The sequence below is a fragment of the Balaenoptera acutorostrata genome, chromosome X (genome assembly GCF_949987535.1).
Source record: "Balaenoptera acutorostrata chromosome X, mBalAcu1.1, whole genome shotgun sequence".
Taxonomy (NCBI): domain Eukaryota; kingdom Metazoa; phylum Chordata; class Mammalia; order Artiodactyla; family Balaenopteridae; genus Balaenoptera; species Balaenoptera acutorostrata.
Window position 1 is genome coordinate 41,645,767 of NC_080085.1, and position 18,053 is coordinate 41,663,819.

General features: G+C 43.9%; 2 protein-coding genes across 8 annotated transcripts in view; one reads left to right on the forward strand and one right to left on the reverse strand.

Moving 5' to 3' along the window:
* Positions 1-5,275: 5,275 nt before the first annotated feature.
* NDUFB11 (NADH:ubiquinone oxidoreductase subunit B11) lies at positions 5,276-7,696 on the reverse strand. Its single transcript, XM_007183641.3, has 3 exons — positions 7,287-7,696; positions 5,657-5,787; positions 5,276-5,502 (listed from the first exon to the last, which is right to left on the reverse strand). The coding sequence occupies exons 1-3, from the start codon at positions 7,491-7,493 to the stop codon at positions 5,376-5,378; spliced, it is 465 nt and encodes a 154-aa protein (XP_007183703.2). The 5' UTR covers positions 7,494-7,696; the 3' UTR covers positions 5,276-5,375.
* A 197-nt stretch (positions 7,697-7,893) lies between these two features.
* RBM10 (RNA binding motif protein 10) overlaps positions 7,894-18,053 on the forward strand; it is a 29,338-nt gene continuing 19,178 nt past the window's right edge. For 5 of the 7 annotated variants that reach the window (XM_057537855.1, XM_057537857.1, XM_057537856.1 and 2 more), the window contains exons 1-2: positions 7,894-8,358; positions 10,198-10,339. In XM_057537855.1, coding sequence (XP_057393838.1) covers positions 8,289-8,358; positions 10,198-10,339 — 212 coding nt within the window. In that variant the 5' untranslated portion in view covers positions 7,894-8,288. Of the gene's footprint in view, positions 8,359-10,197; positions 10,340-16,256; positions 16,328-18,053 lie in introns of those variants that run through there. The other 2 variants (XM_057537858.1, XM_057537859.1) reach the window with 2 other exon arrangements.

The window sequence follows — 18,053 nt, forward strand, 5'->3', positions numbered from 1 at the left end:
TGTTCTTTACATTTAATATCTGTGTCCTGCACTAGAAGTCAGCTGCAAGAGGGCAAGGATTTTCACCTGTTTTCTTTGCTGCTGTATCCCTTGTCACACAGTAGGCACTTGGTAAATATTTGTGGAATGAATGAATGAACCCTTCCCTTGTGGAATGAAAGAATGAATAAGTGAGTGAATGAACCCTTCCTTCCAATGATGGCTGATTCCAGGCTGCCTTGCTTGGATCCTGGTTGGCCCTGGATTCACCCCTCTGACTCCCATGCTTTTGACCGCAAGTGTATTGGCTCTGTTTACAAATGTTAACATTTAAAATCAGAATTATACCAATTCAGGTTAATTTCTATTGAGGAAGTTTGCCCTGGAGTTAATTCTGAGCCAATGTAAATTCTTGTTCAATGCCGTACAGTGGCGAAGTTAACCCAAAGCCAATTTTGTCCATTTTCACTTTTCTGAAATTTTCAGTGGGATGAATCATTTTCGGGTTAATCTTTACAGTGATAATTAGATCCACACATCAATATTCTTATCTGTGTCATATTTCAGCAATAATAGCTTTGTCCCTGATATCTCCTTGCCCTCAGGCTGCTCCTTGAACAGCTCAGGCACATTCTTGCTTCGGGGACTGTACTGGTTGTTCCCTCTGCCAGAAATGCTCTTGCATCTGTAGTTCATCTCTCTCTTTCTTCACATGTTTTTCCTCAAAAAAAAAAACAATCGCCTTTCAACAAGGCCTAAGCAGACTACCCTATTCAAATACAATGTTCTCCCATCCTGCACTCCTGATCCCCCTTACTGCTGTTATTTATTTTTTTAGTTATTTTTTTATTGAGATATAATTGATTTACAATGTTTCAGGTATACAGCAAAGTGATTCAGTTATATATATATATACGTATGTATACATATATATGTATGTATATATTTCAGATTCTTTTCCATTATAGGTTATTACAAGATATTGAATATAGTTCCCTGTGCTATACAGTAGCTCCTTGTTGTTTATCTATTTTATATATTGTAGTGCATATCTGCTAATCCCAAACTCCTAATTTATCCCTCCCCCGCCTTTATTTTTAATTTAATGCATACTTATCACCTCCCAATACACAAATATAATGTAATTTATTGTCTTGTTTATTGTCTGTCTCCCTCTGCTAGAATAAAACTCCACAAGGGCAGGAAGTTTTGAATCTCTTGTTCCCGGCTGTATCCCCACTGCCTATAATAGTGCCCAGTAGGCACTCAATAAATATTTGTTGAATGAATAGCTCCTGTTCTTCTGAGCTTTATTTGTGGCAAGTTTTCACCAAGTCTAATATTTCAGGATTGCAGTTTGCAGATTCATGTTTGGTTGAGAGCATTGGTTCTGTTTTCCCTTAACACATTTTAAAGTTCACGGTTTTAGCTGTTGTCCGTTTGTTCTGCAGTGATTATGTCTATCAGTGATAGTCATTGTGGATCCAGTAAGATATTTTGTTTTTATTTCCTAGGTAATCCAGGAGAAAAACTGTACGCAATCCCCTTAGACAGTCCAGAATTGTCTGGGATGGGCTTTGCTAAGCTGAGTTTTCAGTCAGCTTCTGGTCAATTTTGTGTAGTGTGTAAAATCTAAACTCCTTCCAACAAGGACCCGCTGTCTAGCACAGGAAACTGTATTCAATATCTTGTCGTAACGTATAATGGAAAAGAATCTGAAAATATATATAACTGAAATATATAAAACTGAATCACTTTGCTGTACACCTGAAACTAACACAACATTGTAAATCAACTATACTTCAATTTTTAAAAAAAATCTAAACTCCTTCTAACCATGGCCCATGGGGCCCTACAGATCTGGCCCATGACCACCTCTATAACCTCATCTCTAACCACTCTTTTGCTGGATGATTCCAGTGATTCTAGTAAGCACAATATTCCAGCCACACTCGCTTTCTGGCAGAATTTATCTCATCTGTTGGTTTCCATGCTTGTTTATCCTCTGTCTCACCCACGGCCTTGAGGTAAAGTCCATGAGGACAGAGACTGTCTTAGTTTGGGTCCTTCCAGAAGCTGACCCTGAGACAAAGATTGAAGTCAAGTAGTTTATCTAGGATGTGATTCCAGGAAGCACCTGTCAGGCAGTGGGGAAGTGAGGAAGTGAGACAAAGAAGGGAGGGCAGCCGATGAAGAGTGTTATTAAACGACTTAGTGCTGTGGGCAACTGGGACTTGTTCCCACTGCGGAGTTCTGGAGGCCAGTGGAGAACACACACCTCGGGGATGTCCCATCTGAGGGGCAAGGGGGCAGGGGTACTTATCTACCAGCTCTCGTCAGTCATTGCCTGAGGGCTGCTGCCAGGAAGTGTTCATTCCTTGGCCCCTCCAGCCTGCCAGGCCCGGAGGCAGAATGGCCTTATGCAGCTTGAGAGCAAGCCCTCCAGCCAAGAGATGCAGACCCTGGCAGGTGGCAGTTGGCCAGCGCACACCGGAGCAGTGAGGGAACTGACAGTGTCTGCCACAGAGACTGTGACTGTCTTGTTCACTGGACCTTGCACATAGTACGTGCTCTATTAGACTGAAAGATGAAGCTGGTTCGTACCTGTTATTTTGCCAGAGCAAAGCTGGGCCCCATACATCAAGGTTCAAATATCCTTGGGGCCAAACAGTACGGTGAAAACATTGAGTGTGAGGTCTCTGACCACTCACACTGGCCTCCACTCCCACCCTGGGAAATTCCTGAGGACAGGGATCCTGGTATCTGTCATGCCTGGCACTCTGTCAGGGCCTGACACATAGTAGGCACTCAACTCCCACCCCTTCATCCCAATGTGGTCCTTAAAATGTTAGTCAGTCACCAGAATGGCTACAGTGAAAAAGATGGGGAGTGCTGAGTGATGCTGAGGATTCACCACTGGGGAAGTGTAGATTGGAGAATTGGCATGATTTACAAAGCTGATCATATGTCTACTCCCATGATTTAGCAATTCCATTCTTAGGTATATGCCCAAGAGAAATGAGTGCATATATCCATCAAAAGATATATACAAGAATGTTCACAGAAGAATTATTCTTAATAGCCCCAAATAGAAAACTACCCAAATGCCCATCAACAGTGGAATAGATGAAGTGTGGTCTATTCATGGCAATGGAAAAGAATACAGCAGTGAGGATGGGCAAACTACTAGTTACATAACAACGTGGATCCATCTCACAAACATCATGAGATTGAACGTTGTTAAAAGTCCAGAGGGAAAAAAAAAAAAGTCCAGAGAGTGGTTACCGTTGGGGGAGGGGGGTGGACTTGAAGGGAGCTTCTGGCGTTTGTTTTACATTCTTTCTTGACCTGGGTGCTGGTCATATGGGTGTGTTTAGTTTGTAAAAATTTAATGAGCTTTGTAAACTTACGGTATGTACACTTTTCTGTATGTACATTTTAATTTAATGGTTTAAGAAGAGGTGGCCAGTGTGGCTGGGGCCCATGAAAAAGAGGAAAGGTTGCTGTCAGAAAGGGGGCAAGGACATGAATTTTAGGATTTGGTCTAAGTGTAGCTTCTTGTTTGACCAGAATGGAGGTTTTTTGAGAGCCTGAGAGCTTGATGAGGAGGCGGGGGGGGGGGGGGCGGAGGGGGGCGGAGGGGGCGATCAGAAATGCTCTTCCTCAGGGGCTGTAAGCCTGAAGGGCATTGATGGTAGGGAATGGCACCTATAACAGAGGTAACGATACCAATGTGTTGCAGCACATACTGTGCCAATCCCTGCTCTAAGTGAACAGATATACCCAAATACCTGCCCTCGTGGAGCTTACATCCTGGTGAGGGTTAGTGGGGGGACATGTTCTCTGGGCCAAGGGTAGCTATGGCTGCAACAGGCTGAGGTTTATTATGGGGTTATTCCCCCCATATACTCAGGTACTTGGTGGCTGGGATAACATGCCGCTTTCACTTCCACAGTCCCTGTAACTGCCGGCTGGAGAGTGGAGAGTGCTACACATTAGTACTCTCTGCTTTGGAGCTGCCCTCGAGCTGGGAGACTGGCTCCACAAGGAAGCATTCAGGGAGTGACACTGCTCACTTCCAGCAAGGTTCACCCGGCCATTGCTCCCACCTTAGCCTCATACAAGTGAACTAGGGCTCCTCCTGACTCAGAAGCTAGGGTTAGGGGCATCACCTGTAGTGGTGGGTCCATCAGGCCAGATGTTCTTCTGGTAGCCAGTGACTGGGGGCGCCTGCACTCTCCGACGTCCCAGGTAGGGACATGCACAGAGATGGTAGCAATGAGCATGTGATGTGGGAATCTGAAAGTGTGAGCTGTGGAAGGGGGCCACAGGGGAGAGGGCAGAGATGCCAGGGGCACGAAGGGGAGCCCAGATGCCCATAGTTAACGGGGATCTAGGAGAGACTCCCTGGAAAGAAACAAAGACAGAGCCAGAGCAAGTGTCCAACTCCATCTGCCAGATCCAGAGAGAGCCTGAGAATGAGCCCCTGACGCAAGGAGATGGCCTATTCCCAGAGAAAAAGAACGGGGGATGGGGTGGGCAGTGGAGAGAGACTTCCTGCTCGAAAGAGAGACACAGAAAGAGAGAGAGAGATAAGGGGGCAGAGAGAGATAAGGGGGCAGGGAGAGAAACAGACACACATGCACACACACAGAGATGTGCATCTTGAGTTAGAGACCACCCAGATTGGGGTAGAGGGGAAGAGAGAGGCATCCAGACTCACAAAGACACAAGACAGAGGCAGAAACTCCAGAGCTGAGAGAAACAGAGAAGAAGGCAGGGAGGGAGACAAACACTCATCCTCAGCAATAGAAAAGCCCTGCTCTGACCCACCACCCTCAACCCCTGGTCACCCTGGCCCTTCTTCCAACATAGGCGGTCCCAGTGTGGTAGCTTTTTTCTAAATACGGCTGCCGTCAATTTCTTCTCATATGCTACACCTTGATCCAGAGAAGGCCTGAGCCACCACAGAAAAAGCCCAGGCTATTCTGCTGGAGAGAGAGGCCACATAGAAGACTCAAGTACCAAACATGGGAATACAGAAGCCATCTTGGACGTCCAGCCCAGTTGAGCCTCCAGATGATTCCAGCCCAAGCCACCCAAGACCCCAAGGACCACCTAGTTGAGCCTGGTCAACCACAGGACCATGAAAGGTAATAGTAAATTGTCGTTTTAAGCCACTGAGTTTTAGGGTGTTTGTCACATGGCAACAGATAACCAGAATACCCAGAAAAGGCTTTTCAAGCCTGACATCCCACTCCCACATCCCCCTCACAACAAAAGCAACACCAGCCAGTCACAGTTTCAGTCCCTTTAATTAGGTGCTCTGAAGAGAGGGCAGAATGGCAGACAAGGGGTGGAGAAGGTGGTGCTCTTAAGCCCCTTTCAGTAACCGGTCAGTCCTCATCCTCTGGCAGCTGGATCTTGCTGGGGTCGAAGCAGTTGGAGTCCATGATGGGGAGGCCATTGGCCTCTCGGTATTTTACAAGCCTCTCAGCTTCCCGGCGGGCCCACTCCTGCATCCTGGAGGCAGCAGCGTGGGGGTAGACGTGAGGGAGCCTCAATGGACACCAATCCCCATCTTAGCTCCCCAGGGACAGGATTTCTGGCAGTCTCCTTCAATCTCCACCCCTGCTTCTGCCCCGACCCGTCCCACTCTCTTTGACACCCCATGCACCTGTAGTCAGGCAGATAAGCCACAAAGGTGCTGCCGAGGACCAAGACGATGGAGAAGCCAAAGAAGAAGACGACCCGCATGTTCCAGAGGTCCACAGCAGGGTCCCTGTCATAACCGTGGGAGTCTGGGTTCTATGGCAAAGAGAAGAAGAGGTCAATGAGGGCTTCCTGCTGCTCCACAAAGCCTTATGCTGGCACTGCATAACCTGGTCTCCAATTTCACCTTGGACCAATCTCCCCTCCCTCCCTAAATTCCTCTCTATTCTTAGGACTTGTCAAGCTCCTTCCCACCACAGGGCCTTTGCACCTGCTGTTCCCGCCGCCTGGAAAGCCTTTCCCCCAGATCTAGTCGTGGCTGGATCTGTCTCCTCATTCAAGGTTTTGGCTTCATCATCACTCCCCTTAGGAGGCACTCCCTAGTCACCTTATCTATTAAGTTGAACTATAGAAAATTGCCATTTTTACAGGTCAAAAATGTCTCAACCTATTAACTCCCTACCCCCAAGTCACTCTCCATCCTCTTACCTTGCTTAACTTTCTAGCATTTACTAGTTTACCAAAGTAGCATATCCTCCAAATCCTCTGATCACATCATCTTATATTATTGATTACATACTCTATATTACTGTTTCCTAACATTTTACATGTTTATTTTCAGTATTCTCCACTACCACGTAAGCTCTGTGAAAGCAAGGGCTTTATCTGATTTCCATACTGCTGAATCCCTAGCACCCTGAACTTAACCTGGCATTACAGCAGGCCCTCAATACATAATTACAGAATGAATGAATAAATGAATAAGCATCCTATATATCCCAGCCCCTCAACCAGAGATTAGTATTAATGAAGTACCTATTGTATGCCAGGCCTTTTCACAAGCACAAACTGCACAATATCCCAGTGAAGTGGAAAGTGGCAAGAATAATTAACAACCTTCTAATGGTGAGTACTTACTAAGTGCCACCTGCTGTTTTGAGCATTTTGACTCATTTAATTACACGAGGCAGGTGTACTGTAGTATTTTATTTTTTTAGAAGGTGTCCTAATACTTTCCCCATCTTACATAGAAATTGAGGCACCAAGGGGTTTACCTACTTGCCCAAGGTCACTGCCTGTATTCCAACTCAGGCATTCTGATTTCAGTCTCTGATATCGGTATAGCGCAGCAGACCTGGCTCCACCACACATTCAGTTATGTGAGCTTGGACAAGTCACTTAACATCTTTATGCTTCAGTTTCCTCATCTGTAGAATGGGTACACTAATACTACCTACCTCGAAATAAGGTTGTTATGAGGATTAAATGAGTTAATGTATGTAAAGTGTTTCAAACACCTGAGCAAGCACTATATCAGTGTTTAGAATTACTGTTGTTATATTGCTTCAAATGTGTTTTGAGCACTGCCCACTTCAGGGTTGATATCTGTCTGCAAAATAAGGCCAATCTCGCCTCTGGCCCTGAACCCGAGGGTGATCAGGGGACAAAGGAGGAAAACAAGCTAGGCAAAATTCCCAAATCTTCGAGGATTTCGCCAGCTGCGCAATCTTCAGCCGACTAAGAACGTCCTCTACGGCGCCCCATCCGCCGGTCCCCGATTGACCCTTCCGGCGTCCGTTTCCCCTCCCTCTCACCTTCTCATAGAGGTTTTCGTCCTCGGGATCTGGGTCCTCCTGCCAGCGTAAAGTCGGTTCCGGCGGCCGCTTTCCCGCCACAGCAGACGGGGCGATCACAGCCCTGGAGGAGCTGGATTCCCAGCGAACACGGGCAGCCGGGAGCCCTCGCCTCGCCGCCAACGCCAAAAGGCGGCGGCCGCACAAACCTAACATCCCGGCCGCCATGACAGATCGTTCTGCAGTTTCTCGGGGGCGGGGACGGAAATGTGACTGCGCAGCTGCAGCTGGTCCGAGCGCGAGAATTGTCGCTCCGCCCCCGCCGCACTAAATAGGTCCCGAGTCGAGATTTTGTTTTCAAAAGGGCGAGGCGTCCTCTTTCCCTCCCTCCTGTCATGGCCTCACGGAAGCAACCATCTTCTTATCCTCTCGATCAGGCTATGGAATTTCTGACCGAAAGGCTGTGGAATTTCCTTGAAAATAAAGCGGTAGCACTTGCTTGGATTCCGTTCCCAACCAATCGCACAGAGAGCTCCCTCACCCTCTGGCGAAAAGGGCGGAACTTCCATTGATCTTTCATCTTAGAAGGAAGCCAAGCTTTCTTAAAAGCGCCTCGCTGGATTGGCCAATTGCTGCTCCTTTTCTCGACTTGTGGGAGTATGCACGGAGAGCGGGGAGGTGGCGTACACTTGCCAATCAGAGCAAGCCGGGGCTGGCCGACTGCGGATGGCGACCAATAGACTGGGCAGGCCAGAGCGCGCTCCCTTAGTAGGTGGATGGTGGTCGAAGCGCCGGCTCCCTTCTTGTCGTCGCCATTTTGTGCTGGTGATCGCGGCCGGCTGGGAGTAGGCGGCAGTGGGTTTCCAGGGGAGGGTAGCGCGCCTCGCGCTTCTCCCCTTCCTCCCTCCTCCGCCCTTCCCCCCCCTCCTCCGCCCTTCCGCCCCTAGCCTTGGACTTGGTAGCTGTGCGGACCGGCTCCGGCTGAGCTGGGAGAGTTGGAGGAGGTGGCGGCGGGCCGAGGTGATGTCCGAGAGCCCTCCCTTGACAGCCCGGGCCGAGAAGGTGAGCGCCGACGCTGGTCGTGGGGGCGGAGGTAAGGGGCCGGGGTGGGGGAGGGGGTGCGTAGAGGACTGCGGGCGGCGGGTCTGGGCTTCGCGAAGAACCGATCGATGCTTGCACGATCTGAGCCGGGGAGGGGGTGTCTTTTTGTTTTTTGTTTTTCTCCTTTAGAGAGCAGAGGCGCGTGCGCGATTGGGACACTGGATGGGTGCACGCGGGTTGGGGGAAGGGAGGGACGAATGGGAGTGGGCTACTGTGGCTCACTGTGTCTGCGACGCCTAACTTTATCCGTGGGAGGCGGGTGTCTGCGACTTTGCTTTTTATTCATAGAAGTGTGCGCTCTGCTCTCGTGTGTGACTTTGGTACTTACCTACCCATGGGGAAGTGTTTTGTGGCTCTGGTCCTTATTCTTGGGTGGGGGAGGAGGGAGAACGTCGGTATGACTCGGGTCTCTATCCTCGGAGTGTGTCTGTAACCTTGGTCCTTATCCATGGGGAGGGGTCCTTATCCATAGAAAGTCTTCTTACGATTGGCCCTAATCCACTTACTGGGTGGGGGCGGGGAGTGCAAGGAACGTGTGTAAGACTTATTTCCCCTTCTTTTTTTGGGAGGGGTTTCGTATCTGTTACTCTGACGCTCATCCTGTGAAAGGGGGCCTCAGTGTGTGATTATGGCCCGTGTTGATTGTGGGTTCCTGTCTGTGATTTTGGCCCGTAGTTATTCGGGGCTCCAGTCTGTGACTTTGGTCCCTGTCTGTTGTGGATAACCAGTGTATGACTCTGGCCCCTTTGCCAGATCTACTGAGGGTTTTGTCTCTGGCTCTCATCCACTGCGGCCCCTGGTTGTGATTCTAACTCTTACCCATCTGGGAGCAGGTAACTCTGGTTCCCTGTGGCTTGAAGAGGAAGAGAAAATTGGTGTGAGTGTATACAAGGAGGAAAGGTGTGGTGGCAACCTAGTGTTGAGCAGGTGCTGTTAACGCCTGACTTTGCCTGATTCTTGTTTAGAGGGTGGGGCCTGAAAATTCTGGGATACTTCGTGGTGACCCCTGGCCCGATCACATGGCTCTCAGGCCTTCCTTCGTTCTCACCGCAGCCCTGAGGGTTGCGGGAAGGGACTGCCCTTCCATCCCAGCAGAGTAACAGTGGTTCAAAACAGGCTCCGAAAGGGCTCCTTATTACCTCTGAATAACTTGGGCCCAGAGCCCTGGGGAGGGAGCCGCCTTGGGGGACCTGGCTGTGCATAAGAGACAGGGCTCAGGGCTGAGCCAGTTGCCGTGTGAGGGCCAAAACTGTGTTGGCCCGGAGCCTAGGGAGGCGGCAGCTGTCTCATTGCCAAGTTACCCCTTCACCCCCTGAGCCTTTTGTGGTCTCCTGCTGTCTCATAGTGGGCAGCCAGCATCTTCTTGGGAGGATGAAATGGCACCTGAGGGCTCATGGAAGAAGCCTGGTGGGTGCCTGGGACTCCGTTGTGAAGTCTCGCCTCCGTGCCTAATGTGCCTGATCTCAGACAAGTCATCCAGCACTTAGAGCCCCCCTGGGCAGGTAACTCCGGGCTTGACTTGTCTACCAGTCTCAGATGGCAAAGCCCTGATCACAGAATTGGTGGCACCATCGGGTCTCTCTGCAAGATGCTGTCTGCTGAAGGCCATGCTGTTTCTACGGCGGCCGGCTCTAGCCTCACGTTTGTAGGGAAACGAAGCAGCAGGCCAAATAGGGACTGCCTTCCTGCTCTGGTCCACAGGAGCACTAGGAGTTGGGAAACAGCGTCGCTGGGCTCAGGGACAGCAGAAAGCCTTCACAATAAGCGTTTCTCAAGGAGGCCCTCTCTGCCCCAACTGCCTTGACCCCTTTCTTCCTTCTGCTCTCTCCAGAGTCCCTGCAGGAGGCATCACCCAGGCTGGCAGATCATGGTGGCAGCAGCGGGGGTGGCTGGGAAGTGAAACGGAGCCAGCGGCTGAGGAGGGGCCCCAGCAGCCCCCGCAGGCCCTATCAGGACATGGAGTATGAAAGACGGTGAGTTACCCGCTCCCACCTCTGCCAGGCAACCTAGGCTTGTCCCTGTGTGAGAGTTGATCCAGAAAAGTGCTAGGAGGGGGCTTCTGTGCAGAAGAAAACAACAACAGAAAACAGCACAGCAGATGATTGGTTTCTTTTCAGCAGACATTTACTTGGCACTTGTGAGCCAGGACCTGTGCTAGGCTCTGGGAGTGCATTGGTGAATTGAGACAAATAAGATTGTAGCCTTCTCCTTACTTAGGGTCTCACAAGGGAAACCACACAGTTTACAGGTCATTACAAAACAGCTTGATAGGTGCCATGTTTGGTTGCAGGGTGGGAAGGGATCAACAGAAAGGGAGGAATGGAGACTGATGCCTAGATTTCCATAGATCAATGGAACAAGATAGAAATAGTTGGAACACTTGGTAAAATACAGAGATCCTGGGCCATACCCTTACCATACTGGTGGATCACCTCACTTGATTCTAATGAAGGTGATTTATTCCTGACATTTAAAGATTGTATAGGAAAGTAGACCTAATTCTCCCAGAGAGCCTCTATTAAGAGTCAGTAGATTTATGAAAAGTCAGGGAGGAAATAATTTTTTTAATGTCTTACAAAGGGTTTCTGCTACCACCACCTTTTCAAAAATATAGAATTATAATATTTTGTTTTCTGAAAGGTGATGAGCCCAAATTTGAGATGTCATCCTCTAGTGTTATTCAGCCTTGACTTTCTTTCAGAATGTCTTTTGAAAGGCATTCGATTTTGGATGGTATTCACTGGAAGAGCTCTGGTGGCAGTTCCTGAGTTTGAGTAGGTAAGATACTTGCCTCAGACTTTATTACCAAATAAAGCCACTGGCTTTCTTTTGGCTTTTAAAGGACCTCAAGTGCAGAGGTTTGAGTTAATCATACTTTTCCAGTTCAAGGTACATTTCTATCATAGGTTGGTACAAGACCTTCTCTTGCCATATTTATTTTTTCCTTTTTTATTTCCAATCCCCATAGCTGTAGGCAGCTGCTCTGTTGTGTTTGAAACGTATCCTTCTAAAATATGTAGTGTTGTTTCGAGTGTGTGTGTTTTCAATTTACACAGATGGCAGAGTATTACAGTCTTCATTCTGTTTCCTGGACTTTGTATTAATCAGCCCTGCATTTTTAAGGTCTGTCTGTATTGCCATGTGTGTTAGTGCTTTGCTTCTAGTTGGTCCCAAAGACGCCGTGGGGTGTGCCTACTGCCTTTTACTTAATGATTCCCTCAAGGATGGATACCTGTTTTTAATTTTGGTGTGCTGAAATTCATCACTTTTTTGTCCTATAACCTGTCCTTTCAGAATCTTCTCTATTCCTATCTCTGGATCACAAAGATTGTTCTCACTCTATAGTTTTACCTTTTGCATTCACATCTTTAAATCCATCTAGAGTCCACTTTTGAATATGTTATAATGTAGGTTCTGGTTTTATTTTCCTCCATATAGTGGGCAGTTTTCCCAGTACAGCCCCCCAGATAGTCCATTCTTTCTTTATTGATTTGCAGTACCTCATCTCATTTTAAGTTTCCTCATGTACTTGGATCTGTCTTGAGTGATCCGATTTGTTTCATTGGTCTATTTGTTATTCTGGTGCAGAACCTTACTGTTTTTCTTACTGTGGCCTTATAGAATGTCTTAATAGCTCCTACTTTGCTCTTATTTTTCAAAGTTGATTTAGTCATTTTGCAGCTTTATATAAAAAACTTATCAAGTCCTTCAAAAAGTTCAAGAATTTTGATTGAGATTGCATTGAATTTATATATTAATTTGTGGAGAATTGTCAGCTTTGTAAGTAGTCATCTCATCCTCTGAAACAGGCCACAAAGATCTATCAAATGCGTTTAAAGGACATAAAAATCTGAATAAACCAAAATACAGGTCTTTGGTATTCCTTTTTTTAAAATTGATGTATAGTTGATGTATAATATTATATAAGTTTCAGGTGTGCAGCATAGTGATACAGTTTTTAAAGATTATATATTCCATTCATAGTTATTATAAAAGACTGACTATATTTCCTGTGTTGTACAATATATCCTTATAGCTTATTTATTTTATACATAGTAGTTTGTACCTCTTAATGCCCTACCCCTATCTTGTCCCTCCCCCCTTCCTTTTCCCCACTGGTAACCACTAGTTCTCTATATCTGTGAATTTGTTTCTGTTTTATTATATTCATTAGTTTGTTTTAAGTTTTAGATTCCACATGTAAGTAATATACAGAATTTATCTTTCTCTGACTTACTTCATTTAGCATTAATACTCTCCAAGTCCATCCATGTTGTTGCAAATGGCAAAATTTCATTCTTTTTTATGGCTGAGTAATATTCCATTGTGTGGGTGTGGGGGGGTGGGGGTGTGTGTGTGTACACCACATCTTCTTTAGCCATTTATCTGTTGATGGACACTTAAGTTGCTTCCATATATTGGCAGTTGTAAATAATGCTGCTGTGAACATTGGGGTACATGTATCTTTTTGAATTAGTGTTTACATTTTTTTCAGATATATACCCAGGAGTGGACTGTTTTTAGTTTTTTGAGATACCTCCATACTGTTTTCCACAGTCGCTGCACCAGTTTACATTCCCACCAGCAGTGTACGAGGGTCCCCTTTTCTCCACATCCTCACCAACATTTGTTGTCTGTGTTCTTTTTGATGATAGCCATTCTGACAGGTGTGAGGTGATATCTCATTGTGGTTTTAATTTGCATTTCTCTGATGATTAACGATGTTGAACATCTTTTCATGTGCCTCTTGGCCATCTGTATGTCTTCTTTGGAAAAATGTCTATTCAGGTCTTCTGTCCATTTTTAAGTTGGGTTTGTTTGTTTCTGTTTGTTTGTTTGATATTGAGTTGTATGAGCTGTTTATATATTTTGGATATTAACCCCTTATTGGTCATATCATTTGCAAATATTTTCTCCCATTCAATCGGTTGTCTTTTATTTTGTTGATGGTTTTCTTTGCTGTGCAAAAGCTTTTAAGTTTAATCTGGTCGTGTATTGTTTGTTAAAGTAATTCCTAGGTGCTTCAGTAGTTTTTATTTATTCGCATCTTGTTTTTTTATTTTCCAAGCTGGTATTTACTGGGGTAGAGGAAAGCTGTTGGTTTTTGTAAGTTATCTTATCTCTGCTGTGTTCCATTGTTATTTCTACTCATTCATTGTTGACTTTGATGGTCTTTCTAAGTAGTTAGCCATGTTGTATACAAACCAATCCTGGCTTTTCTTATTTCTTTTTCCTCACTTATAGCACTGACCAGGACTTTTGATACCATGTTAAATAGTATCCGTGATGCTGATTAAGATTCATTTTAGTTAAGAATCACAAGTATAGATTCATTTTGGCAGGTTGTAACTGAAAATCCAAAGAATAATGGCTTAAACAATATAGTTTATTTTCTTTCCCATAAAGGACATCTGCAGACAGACAGTCAATCCAGGCCTGATAGGCAGCCCCTTTTGCTTAGCCATCAAGTGTGATGTGTACTGTAGGCTTTTAGAATATAGTCTTTAATAAATCAAGAAAATTCTCTAATTTTAGTTTGCTAAGACTGATCAGAAATGAGTATTGAGCTTCATAATTACATGCTTTTTTTCCTCCTTTTGTCCATCAACTTCATAAATTGCATTCAATTGCATCCTTGATATTATTGAGATATACCCTCCTTGATCATGGTATGTATATGTATGTTTATAACTTCTCATTTTGAAAAAACTTCAGATTTACAAAAAAAGAAATTGCAAGTACAACAAACTCCCTTAATCCTCTACCCAGAACCACTAATTGTAAACATTTTGCCACATTCACTTTACCTACCTGCAAGCCTACTCCTTCCTTCTTCCCCCTTCTCTTTTTTTCTCCCCTCTCCCTTTTCTCCTCCCCTCTCCCTTCCCCTCTTCCTTCTCCCTTCCTTCTACCCCTCCTCCACTTTCTATACATAACATTTTTTTTCTGACTCATTTGAGTTAGTGGCAGACATGACCGGTAAGTACTACAGCATGTTTGTCCCACTTTCTCTTTCATAATCACAGGATGCTTATCAATATGAAGAAATTTAACATTGATACAATAACTTTTGTCTCAAAGTCTATATTCAGATGTCATCAGTTCTTCCAAAAATGTCTTTTATAGCTGTTTTTCCCTAATCCAGTATCCAATCCAAGATCACACACCACATTGAGCTACTTTTGTTTTTTAGTCTCCTTTAATCTGGAATAGTTATTCAGTCTTTGTCTTTTATGCACTTGATGTTTTAAGAGTACATGTCAGTTGTTTTGTAGATGTTTCTCAATTTGTGTTTTTCTAATGTTTACTCATGATTTTTGGAAGAAAAATTATTTAAATAATGTTGTGTATACTTTTAAAACAGTGTTACATTTGATTAGATAATTGTTTTATTTAGGATATTTGCATCTGTGTCCATCAGTGATGGGGTCCTATAATTTCCTTTTCCGGTATTTATCTGGCATTGAATCAAGGTGGCCTCATGACATGAATTGGGCATCTTTTGCTATTTCTCTCTTTATTGGAGGAACTCATATAAGACTTATCTGTCCCTTGAAAGTTTGGTAAAACTCACCTTTAAAGGGGCCTGGGTTTTTGATGATCATTTTGTCTACTTCTGCCAATTATGGCATTTTATGTTTTCCAGAAATATACTCATTTTGTGGAGATCCTCTTATATTATGATTCAGTCCAGCTTCCTAGAAATGTATTATGAATGGGGACTACCTTTGGAAGGTATTTAGTCAAAGTGCTCTGTGGCCAATAAAAAGTATCCCTTACTATCCAAATCTTTTCCCTTCCTGAGTTTAGATAGCAAGAGTTCAGTATCCAAATTTATTTGGTTTAAATGCTGAGTTTCAGTTCAGGATTTCATCTGAACATTTATTCAACTCTATTCAGTTTTTTTTGTTTTGTTTTGTTTTGTTTTTTTTTTTTTTGGCTGTGTTGGGTCTTTGTTGCTATGTGGGGGCTTTCTCTAGTTGTGGCGAGCAGGGGCTACTCTTCGTTGTGGTGCGCGGGATTCTCATTGCCGTGGCTTCTCTTGTTGAGGAGCACCAGCTCTAGGTGCGTGGGCTTCAGTAGTTGTGGCACGTGGGCTTAGTAGTTGTGGCGCATAGGCTTAGTTGCTCTGCGGCATGTGGGATCTTCCTGGACCAGGGCTCGAACCCATGTCCCCTGCATTGGCAGGCAGATTCTTAACCACTGCACCACCAGGGAAGTCCCCAAATCTGTTCAGTTCTTAGATTCTGATAACTAAAGTACAACTATCGAGGGATACCTACATTAAGCAACAATGAAAAACATTGTTCATATCAAAAACCTTAAAAATACTCATATCTCTCATACCAGCCACTTCTTGTCTAGGCATTTATCATTAAGGAAACAATTTGGGTTCTAAGCCAAGCTCACAAGGACAGGGACTTCATTTTGTTCACAGCAGTATCCTCAGCACCTAGAATAGTACCTGACACATAGCAAATGTTACATTACTATTTGTTGAATGAATATATGAACAATTATGAAAAATTGCAAACCAACTGAGATGTCTGGAAACATTTTATTTTTCCCATTTGTTAATTACCTTTTAGCTTTTGGGGGTTTTTCCAGTATTTTATTATGAAATTTCAAGCATACAGCAAAGTTGAAAGAATTTTACAGTGAACACCTCTATATCCATCCACTGGATTCTACCATTAACATTTTACCATATTTGTTTTATCACATGTTTATTTGTTTATGGTATTTTTTATACTCTAGATATTTAAAATTTTTTATGAAGCCAGATTTATCAGTTTTTTTTAAAATTTTATGACTTCTGGGTTTTGCCTTACTTATAAAGATCTTCCCCATTCTTGAGGTAATCAGTTTTTTCTTACGTTTTCTTTCTAGTATTTTGAAGGTGTCTATTCAGGGACTTGTATTTTTGATCCATCTAGAATTTACTTGGTGTAAGAAATGAGGTAGGTAAACAACTTTATTTTCTTAAAGGTCAACAAACTTTTTCTGTAAAGGACCTGATAGTAAATATTTTTTGGCATCGAAGACCATACAGTCTGTCACAACCAGTCTGCGGAAAGCAACCACAGACAATATGTAAATGAACGGGTATAGCTGTGTTCAAGAAAACTTTATTTAGGTGACTGAATTTGGCCCCCTGGCTGTGGTTTACCAATTCCTGAGCTAGACAGTTATCACAACTAGTATTTATTGACTAATCCATTTTCTCCTTGTTCATTTGAAATGCAACCTTTGGCTGATTCTAAATTTCCATATGTGTGTTTGTATACTATGAACTCTATTTGATTTTACCGATCTGTCCATTTGTGTTTCAATTGCTCCACCTTTATAATATGTTTTAATATTTGGTGGGGTTCCTCTCTCCATCATTAGTCTTTTTTTTTAAACAGAATTTTCCTGACTCTTCTCTAAGTTGTTTCTTGTCCTTCGCTGTTATAAACAATGTTGCATTGAGAATACTGTTTCTGTATATGTGCAAGTGTATTAGTACATTAAATTCCCAGAAGGAGAATTGGGGGTCAGAGAGTATATAGATTTTTAGTTTTGCCAGCTATTGCCAAATTCCCCTCCATGAGGATCGTTCCATTTTCACTCCTACTACCAATATGAGAGTGCCTATTTCCCATACAGCCTTGCCAACAGTTTGTTGTCAAACATTTGGACTTTTGCAGATTTGTTGAGTTAAAAACATTCGATCACAGATCTTCCTTACAGAAGAATTCCAAATAATATATGTAGATACTCCCCACTCTAGGAAGTAGAGCTTAATTTTCCTCCTCTTGAGTGTGGGCTGATCTTAGTGACTCGCTTCTAAAGAATAGAGTGTAAGGGAAAAAGAAACTTTACAGCGGAGAAACCTGGCAGACCCCACCATAACCAGATGATCAAGTTCAGTGTCACCAGTGGTAAGTCACGTTGATAGCATGCCCCTGAGATCTGATGTGATCAGAAGGGCACCTCTATTGTATTCTTCAAAAAACCATAACCTCAAGTCTAATCACAAGAACACATCAGATAAACCCAAGTTGAGGTACATTCTACAAAATACCTGACCAGTATGCTTCAAAATTGTGTCAAGGTCATAAAAAAACAAGGCAAGACTGAGAAACTTTCACAGGCCAGAGGAGACTAAGGGGGCATGATGACTAAATGCAATGTGGTATCTTGGATTAGATCCTGGAACAGAAAGGGGATAGTAGTGGAAAAACTGGTGAAATGCTAATGAAGTCTACAGTTTAGTTAACTTTTTAGTTCTGGCAAATGTACCATGGTTCTCTTCACATTAGGAGAAACTGGGTAAAAGGTATATGAGAATTCTATTATCTTTGAACTTTTCTGTAAATCTAAAATTATCATTTCTTGAAAATAAGTTTGACTTTATCAAATTAGAAACTTTTATACATCAAAGAATGCTATTCAAAAGAATGAAAAGACATCCCACAGAATGGGAGAATGTGTTTGCAAATCATATATCTGATAAGGGATTAACACCCAGGATGTATAAAGAACTCCTACAAGAGCAATAGAAAAACCTAATTCAAAAATGGGCAAAAGACTTGAATAGACATTTCTCCAAAGCAGATGTGTAATTGGCCAATAAGCACATGAAAAATACAAAATAACAAGTGTTAATGAGGATGTGGAGAAATTGGAAGCTTTGTGCATTGC

Excerpts from the sequence above, each read along its gene's own strand:
- NDUFB11 (XM_007183641.3), bottom strand. The coding sequence starts at position 7,493 with ATGGCGGCCGGGATGTTAGGTTTGTGCGGCCGCCGCCTTTTGGCGTTG. Across the intron at positions 5,788-7,286 it reads ACGAAAACCTCTATGAGAAG|AACCCAGACTCCCACGGTTA; the intron begins GTGAGAGGGAGG and ends TCTTTGCCATAG. Across the intron at positions 5,503-5,656 it reads GCTTATCTGCCTGACTACAG|GATGCAGGAGTGGGCCCGCC; the intron begins GTGCATGGGGTG and ends TGCTGCCTCCAG.